The 20,959-nt window shown below is 36.8% G+C and overlaps 1 protein-coding gene across 13 annotated transcripts in view; it reads left to right on the top strand.

Moving 5' to 3' along the window:
- Positions 1–20,959, top strand: part of KDM4C (lysine demethylase 4C) — a 266,115-nt gene that overhangs the window by 97,548 nt on the left and 147,608 nt on the right. Inside the window, exon 9 of one of the 13 annotated variants that reach the window (XM_030511839.1) lies at positions 4,434–7,039. The exons of the other annotated variants lie outside the window; for them this stretch is intronic. Coding sequence (XP_030367699.1) covers positions 4,434–4,439 — 6 coding nt within the window. The 3' untranslated portion in view covers positions 4,440–7,039. Of the gene's footprint in view, positions 1–4,433; positions 7,040–20,959 lie in introns of those variants that run through there. 13 annotated transcript variants of the gene reach the window in all.

Genomic DNA, 20,959 nt, shown 5'->3' with positions numbered 1-20,959 from the left:
AAATTCTTATCAGGATCCTTATATTGCATTCCACCAGAATGATGTAGCGATATCATTTTACCTGAGCTTTTTGCAGTAGTATCGAAGAGGTCTTATTATATTAGACTGTGATCGGCTATTTTATTTTTCTTCCTCTGTGGAAGTTCCCATGATCCTGGTGGGTCCTAAATTTATACAAGATTCCTCCTATCCCTTTAAATTCTTTCTATTGGGACTGTGCCAAGACCTTTTCAAACAGAACTGGAATACTACTCCCTTTGGAGGCAGTTGCCGAAGTGTTGAGAGCTTTGTACCTCACAGGAGTTGGTTTTGAAGTCTGTGCGCATCCCCATTGCACAACTTGCTGTCACTAATTATACTTTCTGGGGCACTTTTTTCCCCTCTAGTAGTTTGAGGAGAGAAAGACTAAATTTGAAACTGGAATCCTTTAGCTGATTTTTGCTTTTCCAACAAAACAAGCCTAGTGAGGCTTCAAGCCCAGAACAGAATCGGTGCTTTTCTTTACCCTTGTTGTGATTCTCTTTGGTAAGCCTAGGTTAAAATACCACTTGCGTGGAGAGATGAATCGAAGTAGAATTTGCTGATGTGTTGTTCAAAACAGAATCTAGCAACATCAAAAACCTGGAAATGAACTGGATATGCCAAATGGCAAATGGCCTATTCTGTGTACGTATAGCACTCAGATAGTTGTTTCCAGTGCTGACAGCAAAAGTAGATGTTAAATAATTGTATTTCATACTCTTATGATAGAAAAGCTCAGTGCGAGACTCGGTAGGAGGGGAAGGTGATATTTAAAATTTCTAAACAGAATTGGTTTTATTCCCACGCATTTCTATGCAGATTTCACTCACTTTGTTACACTCACTCTCTCACATTGACCTGCTAAGTCTTTCCTAATGTGCCCCAACAGTCTGGCTAGGATTAGTTGTTAAGGTATGGCAGACAAGAGACCACTGACTTTCAGGTGCTCATCACAGGTTCTATTTTGTCCTTGGCTGATGATGATTCTCTGATTTCTGCAGACTCTGTACTCAGGCCGAGTTAAGTTCTGTGGTGCCGTGGCTGCTTCTGAGCTGTCACCTTAGCTATAGTGTAGCCTGGTTGCAGTCAGCGCTCCATGCAACATCTGCCTATTTCTTGCTTCATTGGGGTTCTTCCTTCGATTTACAGCTGCTCTATTTATTTTGACTTGCTCCATATACACCATTGTTTTAAAGCTTCATCTGTTGTTTTGTCTGGTGCATTTATACACCCATGCTATTATTTGCACTGCAGGCATAGCAATGTAGTATTGCCTCTAATTAGCTCAATACTGTGTCCAGAATAAAAGATTGAATGTTAAATAAGACAATTGCATAGGTATATATTGAGATTTAGGAAGTGAGGCATACTTATGGTTTATAATGTAAGACATATATCCTAAAACAGAAGTCAAGGAAACGTCAAGGATATTTTCAAGAAAGAATTTTTCTTTTAATAAAGCCACCTATTAGTGTTCTTATAAAATATGAATGAGTGATTTCCTTTACTTTGTCAAGTTACTATATAAAGAGCAGACATTGATGTTACTAAGAATTGATTAAGGCACCTGAGGAGGAAAGACATGTATTTGGATGCATAAATTTATGTTTATAATTGCATTTAGTTTATGTCTGAAGTGTTTGTTTATTGCTTTCTGTCATTACTCAACTCTGCAAACAGCAATATTTTAATGAAGTCTGAGTAATTTCACTGTCTCTGCCTCTACTAAGTTTCTGTCTGAATTACATTAAAAATCCAGCACATGCCTGTGGTGTCCATATGCTGACATCAGAAGCATCATGTTTTTTAGTTACTGGAAATGTTGGAGTGTGTTGTAATATCCACACAGAATATCTTTAAGGTGGCAAGAGACAGGGTTAAATTGTGAATGGTGACTGCTGTATTTGGCCTATAAAAAGCCGTGATTTAAGAAAATGCTTAATATTTTGCATATTTATAGTTTAATATCAGAGGATAGATCTCAGTGTTGGAGGTACCAGAAAAATGTGTTTTCTACATAAATAAAAATTGATGGAATTACCTTGTAACTTTAGTAGTCATTAAAAAATAATGGCTTAGCCTAAAAAGTATTTAAACATATTATTTTTGTCAAAAATAAGGATATGAATTAAATAATCACTTCTAAAATTGAGATGCAAATAATAAAGATTTTTAAAAGTACAATGCTGTGTTATATGAAATTTCTGACTTTATTAAAAACATCTTATCTTGTGGATGTATCTGACATTTTCGGTAGAAGTTATTACACAGCTGTGTTACATGAAGACAGAGCATTGTGACAGTATGAAAAGGCAGTGACCAGCTAGCCAAAGATTCATGAATTAAAATTTCTTGTTCAAAAGACAGTTATGTAAGTTCTTTTCCTGTGATAAAGTATCACATATTTAAATGTCAGTAAAAATAATTAGTAAGTAAATGTATTAGATAGCAAGACAGGTAAATCAGTAGTAAGTACTTAGTTTAGTATTCTCATTTGAGACTCTTGTGAGAGGAGTTTTAACTTAAGGCATGTGAGAAGACGTACGTATGTATGATGGATTAAGCTCTTCAAGAAGGTATAGTAAGCAGAAGTTCCTAATGTCATAAAAATTCATTATTCAGGTTGTGTAGTATTGTGAAACTATGCTTTGAAAGTGAGTTTGTAATCTTTCGTAGTGAAATGTTAAAAGAACTTCTGAAATTTTCCTTTTCTTATCTTAAAAAGCAGCATTCCTGAGCATTGTTTTCTTCCCACTACGAATGATTATGAGGATATACATTATATTCATGGTATCAATGCCAATTCTGATTTTGGTGAAGAAAGATGAGTACAAAACCTGTTCTTGCAGCATCTCTGGTTAGTAAATCAGGTACTCAGTGCAGGTGATAATGATGATTCTTAGGTCTTACCTAACAAGACAAGGTTTTTGTCTAACATTTTAAAAAAGAACACTGATTGATTAGAAAAAAAGCTTAAAGTTTTTCATGCCTATCAGCAGCTAGGGAGTGATCTTTGGTCATTCAGCAAAGCAGATTTTGAAGTACATAGGAGTGAAAATGAATAGGCTGTATGAAATTTAAAATTGCAATGTTGTTTTTCAGTAGTGGGATTCAGAGAAATATGGTATGACTTGCGTACTAATGTTGAAAAGTGGCATCAGCTTTTCAGTAGAACATTTTAAAATGCTTCAATTGTGTGATTTTCTTGCTTATGATTAAACTGCATCTTTTTACGTTCTTATACACACTGTACTTTTAGTTGGATATAATTTTGTTTGTGATGTCTCTGTTTTAGGAATCAGCAGTATATAAAAATTCTTCTGCCATGTGGGCTTTCTCTGAGAACAAGCAGAACTCTAAACTTCTAACAGTTTTTATACACTGAGTAATTTTAGAGGTATGCTGTAAAAATTCTTCTATTTTCTGGCACTTTTTTCTGCTTTGTGTTTCATCAGTAGAGCTACATATCTGAATCAAAAAGATTCATAGTATAACGTAAATGTAGCCAGTAAAATAGTATCATATTTGTAGTAAATAAAATTTCTGTGCATAAATAGAAATATTTTTATTCAGGGTAAATAACTTCAGAGATTTAAAATTGACCCAGTAAGTTAATGGTATTAGCAAACAAAGCCTGCTGTAGTCTGAGATAAAGGCTGTAAGTAATCTTTTATTCCCCCTTGCTTTTCTCTTGCAGTGTTTCATTATGGATGCCTTTTACCTGTGCCATGAGTAAACCCTGGTGCTGTTTAACCCTGGTGCTGTTTTCCTATATAGAATCAACTCTTAATTACTCCACTGTGTGATAGGGCTCATTATAAGATATGAGAACTGGCTGGGTAAGAGAGGATTTCTTCAGCCTGTGTTGGGACTTATACCCACTGGAGACAAATTTACACTCTATGGCTATGTTTGCTTTTAGAAAATGAGACAATCGTAATCATGATTGTAAACACAGAGCTCAGCTGGAGTTTACTTCTGAAAATCATATCTAGGTCAGATGCTTAGTTCAGGCAGCCTTTAAATATCTGTTTCTAAATAGTGAGTTTTGAAAAGTTTACAAATATATTTCTTACAGCTAAGAGAAGAAGCAGCTTTTTTTGCTTCTGATTTACTTTTTAGAAAACACTTGAGGGTCTTTTTTAAAAATCTATTTGAATTATGGCTCCATTATTTTGCTGATTTGATCCCTGCTCACAAGGTGACCTTCTTATGTCTGTAAGTAAGTTTACATTTTCTACAGTTCTGCACTTCTTGAAGAAAACTGAAGTAAAATGTTTCTGTTTTCAAGAGGAGAATCACAAAAGGGGAGGATTAGAAACTTGTTTTCATGTTTGCATAGTAGACCTTGAACTCCATGTTACAGGTTTTTGTTTACAAGTCTCCAGGCATTGTTCTCTTTCCTTTTAAAGATTTAGGCTGTTTAAATACAGAAATTGTTTCAGAATAGAACAGGCCTGGAAAGAAGGGGATTGAGATTTCAGCAGGATTACCTCTCTTTTATTGACACATCAGCTGTCCTGCTTTGTTGAGACATGATCGCAATTTGTGCCTGACAATGCTGTCTCTTTCCCACTCAAGACAAGAGTGCTGAAGCTGTCCCCTCCCCTTGTTCTCCTTTCATGGCATGTGAAAGACTGGAAGATGAAGTTAAAACATGCATCTGTACTTTGACTTCAAAATCATGTGTCATGTCAAGAGGAGAACGTACTTCATGGATCTGCATGCAGGAGAGTCTGATTATGTTGCACAGAAATGCGCTGGGAAGGCACCCTCCCTACCATGGCCACTGGGGAATTGACGAATTACCATATACGTGTAGGTGCTTGGATTTCTTGCCCTTAGTCTGTCAGCAGTCCTCATGGTGCTCCCTTGAATTTGGAGGTTGTAGAAGTCCTTTCTGTGATTCCAGGTAACTTCATTGTCTTCCCTGGACGTCACAGCTCCGTGGAAAATTCTCAGTTCCAAAGTTTGTATTTGGTTTCTTCTCCTAAAAGGGGAAGAAGTGACTCACAGTACAGAGTACTTACAAAGTTAAAAGTTTTGAAAATTGTTCTCCTGTGGCAGTTTCTTTAAGCATTATAGTGTATTCTTTCTTTCGAGATATTGTCATAATGTATGTGGAGAGAAAATTTTTTCTCTGTTTTTTTTTTGTATTCAGAACATCAGATTTTAAAGCTTTTCATTAGCTGCAGATTTTTGTTATCACATTAATCTGAAATACAGTGGTGTGACTGTATTTGGAACTTCCATCTATATTAATAAAGCATTTTTCCTGTATAGAAATTAGACTCAGATAACTTTAGTCTTAAAGGCTACGTTGTCTTTCTTTGAGGAGTAAGTGTGTTTATATCTTTTGTAGTTCAGCACTATAAAGCATCATAGCAGCGATAAGGTTAGCACTACAAAAGAACGCCCTTATCTAAGGTTTCAGTGTTTTTTGAGCTTTTCTGGTTAACAGTGTAGGACACTTCCTTAAACTCAGATCTGCTACTACATACTGCCAAACAATGTTTAACCTATTTAATCATATTTGAATGTTGCAGTGCAATTTAAAATGTTAGTAGTAGGGCCAGTTATAGTCATAGTGTTCTTAGTGGATAATAAAATGTTATATTTCCAATTGACTGTCAATTTAGTTTATTCACTATTGTCAACCTTTAAAGTGGCTGCTGGCAATCTTACTTTTGTCTTATTTTAATGTTACCATTCTAAAATACAGCTGTAATTGTCTTTTAAATGTCATCAAGTACTTTTAAACAAGTACTTAGCTTTTTATTACTGAAAGGAAGATTTGTTGAAGAAAATGATTAAAGCAAATGTGATTCTACATTTATTATCCAAAGAGAAGTTCAGTGCCACGTGGCAATAAGGAATGACAGAAATGTTACTATTCACACACAGTGCATTAAGTAGAGATTTTTTTGTTTTGTTGCTTTCTGGTATATAAATAGGAAAGATGTGTTTGGTTTTGTGTTTTTGGTTTTTGTTTTTGTTTTGTTTTTTTAACAGCATTAATTTATATAGCTTTTATTTTATAAGGGATGCATTTAAATATTTGAGGGAAGACAATTGAACAAGATATTTTAAATTGGATCCTGCCAGTGGTTATGTGTTAGTTTTTAGGCATTGTCATTTCTAATGACAGGCTTAGTTCAAGTAGAGTAGTGAGCAACATTCTACCTCCTCCTTACCCCAGAAGAAGCTAAAACCCCCATCTGTTTCTGTCCATCAGCTAATTTAAAGAAACACTGAGACTTTGCTATCTTTATGTTGTTCTTCCAAAATATACTTTTGTCAGTGTTCATGTAGAACTTGTAAAAATCCATGGGTCTGAGGAAGCAGTCTTTGGAGATTTATGTGTCTGTATGAACACAGTCTGAGCTCAGATGTGTCAGTGCACCAAGAAACATAAAAGGAGCATGAAGTCATTCAGCGCCTTCTGGAGTTGCTGAGAATGTAGCAGGATCAAACTCTAATTGTGTTTTAATGTTCTTTGTCTAACAGTCTTATACATCACTGTTGGATGTTCCAGCAGTGTGATCTGAAAATCAAATGGTTGTCTTTAAGCTTACACAAGCTGCTTTATAAGCTACTAAAACTAAACTACTTTGAAAGTAATTTAAACTAGTTATTGAAGCTGAACTTCATCTTGGAAGGTGGTTACTTTCGTATCTTGGACTTGTTCATGCGCTTATTTGAAAACAGTAATTAAAATGGTATATAGTTAAAAAATAAAATTATTAAATGTGAATAGTTTTGAGTAGTGTGGTCATTCATACCTAGAACTTCTGATTTCTTTTTTTTCCTTTTTTGAGTGAACGTTACAGCTTCTGAATTTCTGCCAGATCCCATAGGCTTGAGTAGTACCAGGAGTAGCTGATGTGTCAGTGTTAGTGGTATCCTTAAGCAGCTAGACTGCGGGAGTCAATCCTGAAGGTTGATTTAGCTTTAGAGGACATAATACATATTGGTGACAGACAGTGGAGCTTTTAAATACTTTGGAATGATGCAAAAAGAAAAGCCACAGAAAATATATATTCTTAATTTATCTCTAACCAGCTGTGAATTTCCTTTCTTGGAACATTTCTGTAGATAAAACTATACTATCATAGTAACTGTTCCCAAGCTTTCTTGGTTTTCCTTAGTTTTGAAAACTCTTTATTTTTTTTCCCCAAATTATATCAATTTTCAGATGGAAAAGTTTATAAGATTTGATGATGTAATGCTATATCCACATTGTTATGAAATATCCATTATTAAAATTAAGATAATGGTTCATATCCTGAAACTCCGTGTTTCATGCCATTTTCCCATATTAGAAGGAAGCGTGGGAGACTTCAGCAGTTGAAGATTTCTTACATAAAAGAATGCTTGGCTAATGTGGAGCCACTGCAGTAGACTGGTGATCATGTGTTTCACTCTCAGTAATACACGTGTGGCAAGGGACCAGAGCCTCAATTTTGGAGGTTCCTACTGGTGTACAGCTCTCTGAAGATGTGTTGTAACAGAAAGAAAACCAGCCAGAAGGGTATTTTGTATTACTCTGCAGCTGGCCTCCAGCCGGAGACAAAAGAAAGGGAAACACGTAGGAAACAGTGATAATTGGAAGCCACTTAATCTCCTCATTTCCTCTGAATCTTTCAAGCGCAGAGTAGAGTCTGGGCCAGTGCATTAGCAGTACTTTATATGTACCTGTGTAATGTTTTGTGATTATCTGATTATTTTTTCCCAACTTAACTGTTTAATGTTATCATATGCAAAGAATATACCTTCTGCATCTTACTGGAGAGAATACCAAATGATGTTGCACCAGTGTCTAAGGACTCAGGAATTTATGGGAGTTGTAAGCAAATTATGATGGAGACCAGTTGCCTTTTAGAAAGATCTTTTCTTGCTGGAAGTCTATCTGCATGAAATACGCATTAGTAGGTATTTTGGAGAGCTTGTCTAGTACCTAGTACAGCATTGATGAATATTTCTCAGTGCAGAATAAACAGAATCTGAAGTTCCCCAGCTACAATATGTTTATTACTCCTGTGTGCAAGCCACTTTTCTGTGACACCTCTACTCAAGCAGATGCAAGTAACTGAACACATTCTATCTGTGTGTAATCTGGTGGTAAGTAAATGCTGCTGGATCTATTTGTCCTTCAAAAATTTATTTCCGAGAGATTAAGAGTGATAGAACCAGGAAATTGAAATTTGGAAAATCTCTGCATATATATATATATATATATGCATGTACTCTAATTGAAAATCTACATGAGAAATTTGTGATGCTGATAGCAGGTAAAGGTTTTTAGTGTATGCACTGCTATCTTTTGGCAAAGGATTGCTGTAGTAATTTAGGTGTTCTGCAAGACTCCCTTACAAATGTCACATTATCTTTAATGTTTTGGACTACCACTTTCCCTTCACTTTTTTTCTTTTTTTTTTTCTCCCTTCCTTGTGACAAGAATCTCGCAGGAGTTTTCTAAGATTAATGTTAAGTTGCAAAATTCCTGTATAGCATTTGTGGGAAGTTATGGTTTTGGAAAATTATATTATAGACTATTGGTGGCAAAGTTTGTAAAACTTTTCAATTCTGTATGAGGTGTCTCTAAGAAAGTTAGAATCCTCTTAATTCATAGGAGATTTATCAGATTCTGGTTTTTCCACAGTTTGTTTTAAGAATTTCAGCTTTATTTTTGCTTGAATTCATCTCGTATTTTCTTTTAGGTACAAAAACTCAACAATATCCCCAATAATTGTTTATATCAGGGTCCTTCTTTTTGGCAAAAAAACTTGATAAATTTTCACATTAGGATTAATATTCTTTTGTTACCTCATCTTAACAAGCTTGGATAAATTATCTCAGCTATGATACAACAAAACATTGCCAGCTACCTTTATATGTTAATTTCAAAGATGGAAAGCTGTACATTGTAGGATACAAGAAATGAGCTAAAAATCTGAATTTAGCATGGAAAGAAAATCTCAGCCCTAACTCTATCTGTTCCCATGTTAAGGAGAACAAGTTGCGCAAGATAGCCTTTTGTGAATTAATGAAGAGCAGCTAGATAGACTAGATCAAGCTCAGGTCTGGTTTAAACCAGAATACCAGGAAAGTCAAGGAATACAGTTGTGAAAAGGTTGAATATGCCCCATTTTTTGTAGTGCCAGAGAGCAGCCTTCTATTCTTTTAGTAAATAGGATTAATTGGCATCTTTAAATTCTGTGTAATTTTTAAAAAGCCTTAACAACTTTCCTTTGTTAAGTAGCTTAAGCTATGGTTTTAGTGCTTTCTTTTTACCTCAGCAGTTTTTGAGGAGAGAATGCACATCTATTATGAAGTATATTAAAACCCTCTATTTCATGGAAAGAAGAAAATTGGAGTTTGGCAGTTTAATTTGATGACCTTCACTTCTCTGTTTATTTCTTAGTTTTTGCTTATTAAATAATACTGAATCTAGGCTGTATAAATGATAACTTATGCTGAAAATGTTGTAATTAAAATATTGCAGGCTGGGTTAGTCTCTGCTCTTACCTTATCCATGGGTTAATGCAGTGATTTCCTTTCAATACCAAGAGGAGTTACTCCATCCATTGTTCTAAAATTTAAATTCTATCCTTTGGCTGTAAATAGATTCATACTGGTATCTTCTTTGTTTAAAACAGTCAAGTGTATTGCTCCATGGAGTTGCAGAGATAATCAAGAACTGAATTTTAACAGAAAATGCTGTTGCTACAAATTCTTGTTTCCTCCCCCAGTTTGATAATGAAAATAGTATTTTAAATGCACAATGTTGGTTTCAATGTTATGCATCCACACATGCAATATTTAACAAGTTAACTCTGAATGGTGTGAAAGTCCAGAATACTTGGATCTGGTCAAACATTTTTTACTACTTACACTAATATCTTCTATCTACAAGGCAAGCTTACCATTGCAATAGCAATATTTAACAAGTTAACTCTGAATGGTGTGAAAGTCCAGAATACTTGGATCTGGTCAAACATTTTTTACTACTTACACTAATATCTTCTATCTACAAGGCAAGCTTACCATCTTTCCTTCTTCTGTGCTTTGCTTTTCTAGTTTTGTTCATTTTTTGTCCTCATATGACTAAAGCACATCTAAGATTCTGCTTGTGAGACATCCTCAGGTTTCTTATTCTTCTTTTTAAGTCTGTGTTTCACGTTAGCTTCCTGAATCAAATTTTATTTGTCTTCTCCCTTTGTTTTTCTTATATTTGTTTTAGGGCTTATTATTTTGATTGGCTAATGCTGTAATATAGCTGGACTGACTTTAACCAAGTTTAAGCAAGACATGAATTGTATGTTAAACTCCATTGACTATATTGACAAGTTTGCCACTGCCTTCAAATGTAGTTTAGAGTGACTATACTGAACGTGGGAATTTACATTTAGTCTAAAGATTGTTGTTCCATGACTTTTATGATTCTTTTGTGAAATGTCATGGAATACATATGCCTCAAAATGTTTTGTTTTGGTCTTATGGAAGATTCAAGAAATATTAACTTGTCATCAAGAAACATTTTTGCAGGATTGTCACAGGTAGATATCTGAGTATCTTTACCATTCAGGACATTTTTCAGAAACAAACAGATTTTAGTCTAGTGTCTTTATAGTAAGGCTGTTTTTCACATCTCATGTACTAACATAAACCATTCCTGGTTTTCTCTACTACCTGTGTTATCTCTGATATACTTGCTAAAGCCTTTTTCGGGTGTTAGTGTTACCTTCCAATGTATTCATGTTCTTTCCTCCATATTCAGACTTCTGTGGTCTCTAAGACTGCTGAAGACTTGCTGAGAATCCAGCTTGGCTTTCATTGTTGTAGGAAGACCAAAGAAATTGATATGTGTTATAGCACATTTTCTAACCCTGATTCTTGAAAAAGAGACTGATGCGCAGCAAATGTCAGCATTGATTAAAAGCTTTAAAACTTTCTTTAGTGTGTTTTAAGAAACCTACATTTGTTCTCTTGGCTTTTTGGTGGTGTTTTTTTTTTTTTTTTTTTTTTTGGTGGTTTTTTTTTTTTTTTTTAACATAATAAGTACAATGTGGATTCCCATCTGTTTCTGTTTGTCATGGCCAAATGTACAGAAATCTGTTTGAACTGATGGTACTTGCTCATCTGGACTAAACTGAGTGAAACATTCCGTTTATGAATTACAATGCATAAAATGATATAATTTCCAAATATTGCCCAGGAGGCTTATTGGAATGCATGGTTGGTAGGTGCTAAAAGGCTACCCACTTGCTGCACACATTTTATTAGGTGAATTACTGTTAGGCAAAGATTATTAGTCAAATTATTTTTTTTTCTGTTACCAGGCAGCAGGTCTGTTTCTCTGTTGTTCCATCTTACAGCAGTGACAATTAGCATGAACAGTAACTGCATGTGCCTGATATTCTTTAGCTCAGACTTTTTAGGAAAGGGAGGATAATGACTTTGGCACTTATTCTTTCTTTTTAATGCTTTGAAAACACATGTGTGAAAGCTGCCTGGCACATAATTGCTTAGGAGCATGGTACCCTCTCTAATGCATTCAGGAGTTTCTTCGTAGGTATGACTCCAAAACTATTACTGCTCTTTATGGTACATCCAACCCACCATGTTTTCTTTTTTTATTTATCTCATGATTTTGCCAAAAGCTCATTTTGTATTTTCCCTTTGGAGTCTTTTCAGTGCTAGTGTGTTTACTCTAAAATTTCCAACCAGTGTGATCACTGGTTCAGCTATACAGCTGGCAGGAGCAGTGAGAGCTGCAGCGTATGTAAGGTGCTGAAAGCTCTTGGCAACTTCACATTTTTGCTTTCTAAATCTGCTATAAGCAAAGTTCATACAATGCAAATTTGCCTTTGTCATTGCTTACATCTCTGCATCTTCTGGTGAGTACAGGCTGGTATGTAATAATAACATTTAATAAAATGTTGGTGTAAAAATAGCATGGGTTTTCTGCATAGCTCTTGGAAGACCAGTGATAATCCTTCTGTGGCCTGTGTCATGGTTGTCAAGAAGGATTGGATATGGCTTCTTTCACAGCTTTCAGCAATGCTCTTGTCAACAGTGCTTAATTGGATGAGGAGATAGTTAAGAGTCAAGTGAGGCAGTGCCTTTCAAAAAAGGTATGAGCTGAGTTCTGTTCAACAAGTTTACAATTACGTTTAAGAAAAAGATAGTAGTTTTTTTAAAGCATTCTTTAAAGTGAGAAGCTGTAAAAGCTTTGCCTAATAACACGATATCTCTTGGGATAGGAGATCTTTTAGAATTATCGCAAATTGAATGATCATCAGAAAACTCATTTTACGGAAACAAAAAGCAAACAAACCTTGATATTGTAGCTTTTTAGGATGTGTAAGTAATTGTAGTTGTGGAAAACCACAGTTGGAACCCACTCAGATTGATTGTCAAGAATTTTAAAAGGCAAGTCCATTTAAGGTGTAAATATTTTTCAGATTTAAAAGAAGGAATCCGAATAACCAGATGTGATAACAATAAAGGGCCAAAACATTTAATAATGGAACAATAACAGTGTTAAAAGTACAGTGCAAGATGACCAAATTTCCTAGCAATATTAATTTGACCATATCAGAGAATGTATGATTTATGGGTTAAAACAGATTTATTTAGTATGAATCCTTTTGTCTTGAGTCAGCTGTGTACAGACTTTACAGGTCAATGTGTTTTTGAAACAAACCCCCAAAAATGTGCTTTGATTTTGCAGGATAAAATAGTCAATGGCACCTTAGAAAGTTTTTCCTGTTGTCTCTGGGCAACCTGTTCCGGTGTTTTACCACCAGAGCAGAGTGGAGAGGCAGAATCATCTCCCTTGACCTGCTGCCACCCTCCTTTGGATGCAGCCCAGGATACAATTGGCCTTCTGGGCTGCAGGCGCACACTGCTGGCTCATGTTCAATCCTTCACCCACCAGTACCCGCAAGTCCTTTTCCGCAGGGGTACCCTCAATCCCTTCATCCCTCAGCCTGTATTGATATCAGGCGCTGCCCCGACCCAGGTGCAGGGCCCTGCACTTGGCCTTGTTAAACCTCATGATGTTTGCATGAGCCCAGTTCTCAAGCTTGTCCAGATCCCTGGATGGCATCCCTTCCCTCAGGTGTGACAGCTCACAAGCTGTACCACTCAGCTTGTGTTATATGCAGACTTGCTGACTGCGCGCTCAACCCCACTGTCTGTGTTATTGAGGAAGGTATTAAACAGCACTGGGCCCAGTATGGACCCCTGAGGGATGCCAGTTGTCACTGGTGTCCATCCAGACATTGAGCCATTGGTCATCCAGCCAATTTCTCACCTAGCAAACTGTCCACGCATCAAATCCATCTCTCTCCAATTTATAGAGAAGGATGTTTGGAGGACTGTGTCGGAGGCCTTACAGAAGTCCAGATAAATTATACCATTAGCTCTTCCCTTGTGTACTGATGTAGTAAATCCATCATAGAAGTCGACCACATTGGTCAGGCAGGACTTGCTTTTGATGAAGCCATGCTGGCTGTCTTGAATGACTTCCCTGTCCTCCATGTGCATAGATCCTAGGAGGATCTGTTCCATGATCTTCCCAGGCACAGAGGAGAGGCTGACAGGTCAGTAGTTCCCAGGGTCTTCTTTCTACCGTTTTCAAAAATGGGTGTGATATTGCCGTTTTTTCAGTCACCAGAGACCTTGCCAGACTGGCGATACATACCATTTAGTGGTATATATCTAGTTGCTGTAGTGCTTCAAAATCCCCACATCTGTGATTTGGACTTTTGCTGTACTACAATGCTGTGGAGACCCAGATAAGCTTGAACCCTTGGATAATTCACTGTTATTTGAATTATAGTGGCTTTGCTAATCTCTCTGCTATATGTCATATATGTCTTCTCTTAAATGCCTCAGTCACATTTACATTGAAAAATGTTATATTACAGCTATGCTGCTTTTGGCTTTGTGTCTTATTATGCTTTGGTTTCGAGATAATGCCTTTCTGTCCATAGGGACAAATCCAGTATAACTGCAATTCTCTGGATACCATTGCTGATTGTTAAGGTATAGCACATTCTGTGGGAAAAACAGTGTTGCTTTATGGATCCACTTGTTCTGTAGCAAGGTTTGAGGCTTGGAGTGCATTAAATTTCACATTCACAACATTGGCTTGTAGCACACATCCAACTGCAAAATGAAAGTTAATCATAGCCTGTGCTAGCTCATGTGTACTTATTTAAGTGACACTGTGTTTCTGTAATTTTAACATGTCTGAGAAGTGGAAGTACTTGTTTTCTGGTAACTGTGTATAGCTGTGCTTGTTTCTAACTAGTGTCGCCCTCCCCCTTTTTTCTTTTTAACCTGTGCTTGTGCATGAAGGTTAGTACAGGTGTATTAACATAAGCTGCCATTGTACCTTATTTTTCCTGTATAATCACACAAAAGTTTCTGGTTTATATTAAAAAATCTTGTTAATGAAAATGGTGTTTTGGTATTAATTGCAATTCTGGGCAGCACCTTTTGTGAATTATTTCTAAGTAAGCTGTCTTCAGATTCAGTGGTAAGGGAAAAACCAGTAAAACAGTAATTTCTAATTATTACTCTATTCTCCAAGTCTGTTGGGTTTGGCTTTCAATATCACTGTACACTGACAAATATTCATGAATGCTGTGCATAAAATTCCTGTTATTGAGGTCACTGTGCCACAGAAAAAAAAAATAATCTATTTTTTTCTATATATTTTGCTGTTAAACGTTGTTTAACGGAGTCTGGGATTTTGATGTAAAACATCTCTGCCTGTACGTAAGTGATGCCCAGATTCAGACCCCATGCTTTTTAGAAAGATACAGTGAATTGTTAGGTGTGAGAAGTCTGGTTTATGGTAGTTGTTTATTTCCAAGAGACTCATTCATCAAACTTTGTGAAGCTGGAGCCAAAAATAACTGCTATGTACAAAGCACTTCATGAGCTGGAGCCAAAAATAAGTGCTGTGTACAAAACACTATGTACAAAGCTGCCTTTATTTTTTTTATTTTTATTATTTATTTATTTATTTAGACACATACAGATCCTGGCCCTTGTTCTCATTTGCACTTAAAGCAAACTTTTGATTCAACCAATTGCAACAAGTGGCTTGTTGGGCCTTGTGTCATCCCTGCAGGGCTGCAGAATACATTCAAAACATCCCAATTGTTCTTGGTATACATCTGTAGCTGCAGTTAAGGTGGTGCTGCTTCAGTGCTGAAGTCTTATGTGTGAATAAATTTGCTGAGGATAATTGGGCTATTGGAGAGGATTGCAAGTTGCCTGTAGGTCTGTGCAAGCTCTCTACTGGTAGCTGGGCAATCTTGGGGCCCCCAGCATATTGCAGAGGGGTAAGCAGTAGCTTTCTACTGTGTCTTTTTGCTAGCTTCTTTTTACCATTCTTTTTCCCTCAGCCGCAGTTGCATTCTTACCCTAAATTGTTTCTTCCCATTCACAGACTAGTGTATTTGTGTAGCTTCTGTCTGGACAATCTGTAAAAAGAGCATCTGCTGTGCTGTGCTTGACAACATGCTGCTGCCTTGTTGCTGAGGCCTCACAGTAAGTCAGAAGTACAGTATGCCATACAGGCAGTCACCAGCTGGCATGATGTGTTCAGATATCCATGAGAGCAGGGGTGTAACCCTATCAGAAGTTGCACATAATGAATCACTGAATTATTCACCCCCTCATGGAATTTTTTATCTGAATGTGGATGCTATTAATGATGGCTCTTTTCTTCAGACAGTCTATTTTTTCTTAAAAAAAAAAAAAAGTTTGTTTTCAAGAACTAAGGGGCTGCATTGCTTTAAGTAGTCATGAAGTCTAGCAAGGAATAAGAAAGCTTAAATACATCAAAGAAAACTGTTTTATCAAAAGACAGCCTGCTTACAGTGTAAGACTAAAGATTTAGTTTGAATATAGAGTATAAGACTAAATAGTCATTAAAAATGTGAGCAAATTATAATTGCACTAATATTTTCATGTCTTCATTTTTTATATGCAACAGAAGTCTATATGGAAGAAAATATCATAGGTCTTTGCACTCTATTTTACTGTAGCTTCACTCAGATGCATTTTTAACCAATTACATTTAAGCAGTTGAAATTTCCTTATGTTCAGCACTGATAGGTTTTTAATTAATGCAGGAGAAGTCTCAGTCCTGTTGCTGAGAGGTCAAGTAAAAGTGTAAGTGTTTTAACTAGGCCTGCTGAGCTGTCTTGGTTTGTGTGTTTTTTTGTTGTTGTGGGTTTTTTGTTTTTTATTTTTTATTTTTTTTTGTGATCTGACATTTTATGAGTATTGTGGGAAAAGTATTTCCTACTTCTCCCTCTCAGAAGAATATGCAAGTACTTTAAGGTTATGCATTTCTTAAACACGTTCTTAGATTTTGCCTCTGAATACAACCGATCTCGTTGTCCTACGTTGCAGAATAGTAGCATTTTAAAAATTAAATGCATATCATAACTGAAGAATTTCAGAATTTGCTATATGTAATCACTGATGCGGAAGATTTAAACCTTGTGGAAATTATCTTTCTTAGTGTATGTTTATTGTTTTTGGGCATTGGTATAAGCCTGGCATGCAAAGATTTGTAGATGAAGTTGTCAGCTACTTTTTATGTTTCATAGAATATTAGAAGTGATTCAGGGCCCTGGCTCCACTGCCGGGCTGTCCTCCTGGGGGAAAAGATTTCTCCTTAGCTGCAGTTTGCACCTCCTCTGTTTCAGTAAATGCCCACTGTCTCTCACCCTCCGGTGATCCACTATTCTGGCTTTGTTCTCCTGGTAACCTCTCAGGTATCGGGGAGCTGCTGTTGGTTCCTCCTGAAACCATCTCAGCAGTTCTCAGGCTAAATAAGCTCATCTCACTCAGCCACCTCATCCTCTTTACCCTGACTGCCTTGATGAACCTCTGCTGAACTTACTCCTTTTTATGTAGATATTTCAGAAAGGGAATTAACTGGGCATAGTAGCCAGGTGTGGTCTGGTGAGTCCTGAGCAGAACGTGATAGTCGCTTTCCTTAACCTGCTGGCTACCCTACTACTCATAGAACTTAAGATGCTGCTGGCCCTTGTTGATGCCAGGGTGTGTGGCTGGCTTACATTCTGATTGCTGCTCCCCAGCCCATCCATCCCCAGCCTCTGTCATTGCCAGGGCTTTGCCTTGTTACGGGCAGGATTCCTCATTTGTGAGGACTAACTAAATTTCATTAGCTTCCTGTCAGCCCAGTCTACTACCTGTCCAGGTCTTTCTGAACATCAGACTTGCCCTTGCATATCAGCTGGCCCCCCAGCTTGGTGTCATCCGCAAACTTGACAGCATTCCCCATCATCTCCTTCAGGTGACTGATAGAAATATTAGTCAGGTGCCAGGATGTATCCCTGAAGTACTCTGATCCTCAGATCAGTAGTACTTCTTTCTGATCTCCAGATAAGCTGCATGGAGCTGAATGGGTTGAGTTTTGGCAGCACTTTTAACTCAGCTCTGTCCGCTGGTGGTAGTTCATCTCTTTCTTGTACTCTTTCACTAAGCATGGAAGGTGGAAGGACCTTGTGAAGGCTGCATCTGCTTTCTTAAGCACCTCAGCATTGTTTGTGCCTCCTGTCACTACATTGCTCTCTCCATTCAGCAGTGAGCACATCTTTTCTTGATCAGCCTTTTACTACTAAAGCAGTTAGAAGCTCTTGTTGCCCAATGGGGATGGGTGAGTTTTATTTTGTTTTGTTTTCTTGGCAGGTGGCTTCAACATGGGGCAGTAAAGCATGCCATGCCATGTACCATGTTGTATTTTCCTAATCTGTGTGTTAATTACCAAAATCAGTGTCCATTAAGAGTGTTGCCATGATCCTATAAAACTGAGTGGAATAGAAGATTCATAATATGTAGCAGATCAGACAAATATTGCATGTTAATAACCCTACCTCTATTTATTGCCAGTATTTCATAGTATACATACAAACTAGGTTAATGTACACTAACTGGTATTAGGAAAAATGGCATTCTTCCTTGTTTTAGTAGGTGACCAACTTTTATTGTATATGCAATACTACCAGCTTATTTTACCTTATTACGGATGACAGAGCTACAGATACCGTTAGGAGTGATTAAAAAAATAATTGTATTCTCTGCGTGTCACCATTCATTTTCATTGCGTAAGTAACATGACACGTTCCTCGGTCAAACTGAAGAGGAAGCTAGTTTTACATTTCTGTGTGTTTAGTTTCCTTTGGGTGATGGCCTGATAAGTGGCCCAATAAGCGCTGATGATTTCTTGAAACAAAAAATATTACCTGGAAGTTTTAACCGACTTCATGTAAGTCTGAGCATTCAAAGGTGGAATGAAGTACAGATGTCTTTGGTCAGTGCTTTTTAATCAGTCTTCCATGTGTCTGTCTTTCCTTTTCTAAGAACATGTTTGTAGTTGTTTAAACTAGTTCCTAGCCAAACTTTATGTCAAGCTGGATATCTTTGGAGAAAGCAGTGATTAATAGAAGAATCTGTTGCCAATTATGACCAAGTCTCAATTACACTCAACTGTTTTCTGCATCTTATAATAGTTGCAAAACTGGACCATGAAAGCCAAAGGAAATAAAATGTCTGCAATGAGAATTTGGCTGTGGTGTGGTAACATATTTTTTTTGCAATTGTTTCTGAGCTACTGTAAAAAAAGCTGAATTGAGTATGACTTTTAAAAATACTGAATTGTAATTTCCCTTTTATATTCTGTTTCAGTACAAATTACATAATCTCAAATTTTTCTGTACCATAGATAACTTGTCTGATCCACAGTGATTCTCAGTAGTGTTGAACCTCCTGGTGCAAGTTACCCCAATTCTGCCATTTTCTTTTATAAATATTACCCTGGATTAAAGTAATGTGGTACTGTAGCTGAAGTTTTAAAAAAGTATATTGGTTCTAGTATATTGGAATGTATTGTCATAATTTTAATCAGCTAACAGTTAAAATGTATAAACTGGAAAGGCCATTCATGACAGACAGAACACATCACCTTTACTGCTGGGTTTGGTTTGGGTTTTTTTTGATCTTGGTAAGATTTCCAAATTGCCATCAAAGATCTGTGGAGACGATTAATTGATCTGTGGAGGATTTACTATTTTACATTAAAATTACAGAAACTAACCAGTGGTGTTGAAAAGCATGTTGTAAAATGTGAAAACATTCCAGACCTGGAAACAAGGTAAATGTTAGTCTTCCCATCACCTGTACTGCTAACTTTCATAATGCATATCACCTGGTTAATGGTCGTGCTGTATGTCATAGAATCATAGAATAGTTAGGGATGGAAAGGACCTTAAGATCATCTAGTTCCAACCCCCTGCCATGGGCAGGGACACCTCGTGCTAAACCATGTCACCCAAGGCTCTGTGCAGCCTGGCCTTGTACACTGCCAGGGATGGAGCATTTACCACTTCTTTGGGCAACCTGTTCTAGTGCGTCACCACCCTCACAGTAAAGAACTTCCTCCTTATATCCTTATATCCTGATATCCTCATATCCTGATATCCTTCCTTATAACTTGAACGTCCTCTGCTTTAGTTTGAACTCATTACCCCTTGTTCTATTGCTGAAGCCCCTATATGTTGTACACCTACATCTGGCTGTGCTTTTTACATGAGGAGAGAAGAAGGCATTTTGGGAGAAGTGTATGGTTTGGAAGTAGGAGAGGCTTTAGTTTGTGTTTGAATCAAGGCCTGCAAAACATACAGAGCAGCTTAGTACCATTGTATGAGACATGGTCTTGCAGCAAGGAAGAGATTTCTGTGTGTTTGTTTTGGAAATGTGCTGCATACACAATATTGTAATTCAATAGCAAATCTGTTAAAGAAGCTACTATGAGGCTATTGTTATGGTTAAGTAGCTAAATCTCCCAGTTGTCAGGATAAGAAACAATGCACATATTTTTAATGCAGAAGGCATTTCTTGCAAGCCTAGCTCGTAATGATGTATTTGCTTGTAATGGCCTTTAGGGGTTAATTCAGGCAATTGAAATGGTTAAAAAAAGTATTATTGTCTGGAAAATGTTTGAGAATTATATGTAGAAAACCAGGCAGATGTAGGGATTGAAACTACATCCATGATCTGATTGTTTAAACATTATTTTTCATTCAGTTATCTGTTCCTTGAAGATTAAAACCTTTGTTTAAAAGAGCTGTGAAATGCTGTGCTAGTTACTGGTCACAGTTTCTGAAACAAAGACTTTCAGGCAGGCTGACTTGTTGTAGCGCATAGTTACGGATCTAAGCATTGTCTCCTCTGCTGGCTGTGAGAATTGTGAACTGTCAGGATGCATCAAAGAAAGAGTCCTGTTAGGTAAAGCAGAAAAATCTGAGAGAGATTCCTTTGCTTGTAATTACTACAGATCCACTCTCTGTTTCTCATTTTATTCAAATGTGAAATAGTTGCCACTTTTCCAAGTTTGGAGAAACTTTTATTTCCCAGAAACCTAGAAATGCTACTTGAGCAAATGAAATTTTTTGAGTAATAGGATTGCAGACAAAGTCAGCTGGAAGTGTAGGAAACCTTAAACACAAGTATTCAAGCTGTGAATTAAATCTGGGTCTAAGGGGTGTGAAGTGGTGGTAGTGCCTTATTGGTAATATTTTTCTGTTTGACAGCATGGCTATTTTAAAATTATTATTATATTGTGTTAGATGAAGAAATTTCTGTGTTAGATGAAGAAATCATCACTGCTGATTTTGAATGCTGAAACTGTAGTCTTTTATCTGAGAGTGTGTGTGAGAGAGGCTTTTTACTAAATTTTTCTCTCTGGAATGCCATCTCACTCCTGGTGTTCATATCATCTCCGATGTGGAGAAAAACATCTCTTAGTCCTAAGTGATGTTGCTCTGACACAGCTTCTGGTGGATATATGCTAGCCACCACAGTATCAGATTTTTCTGTT

Source organism: Strigops habroptila, chromosome Z (genome assembly GCF_004027225.2).
Source record: "Strigops habroptila isolate Jane chromosome Z, bStrHab1.2.pri, whole genome shotgun sequence".
In the NCBI taxonomy this organism is placed as follows: Eukaryota; Metazoa; Chordata; class Aves; order Psittaciformes; family Psittacidae; genus Strigops; species Strigops habroptila.
This window is presented reverse-complemented; position numbering and strand designations above follow the sequence as displayed.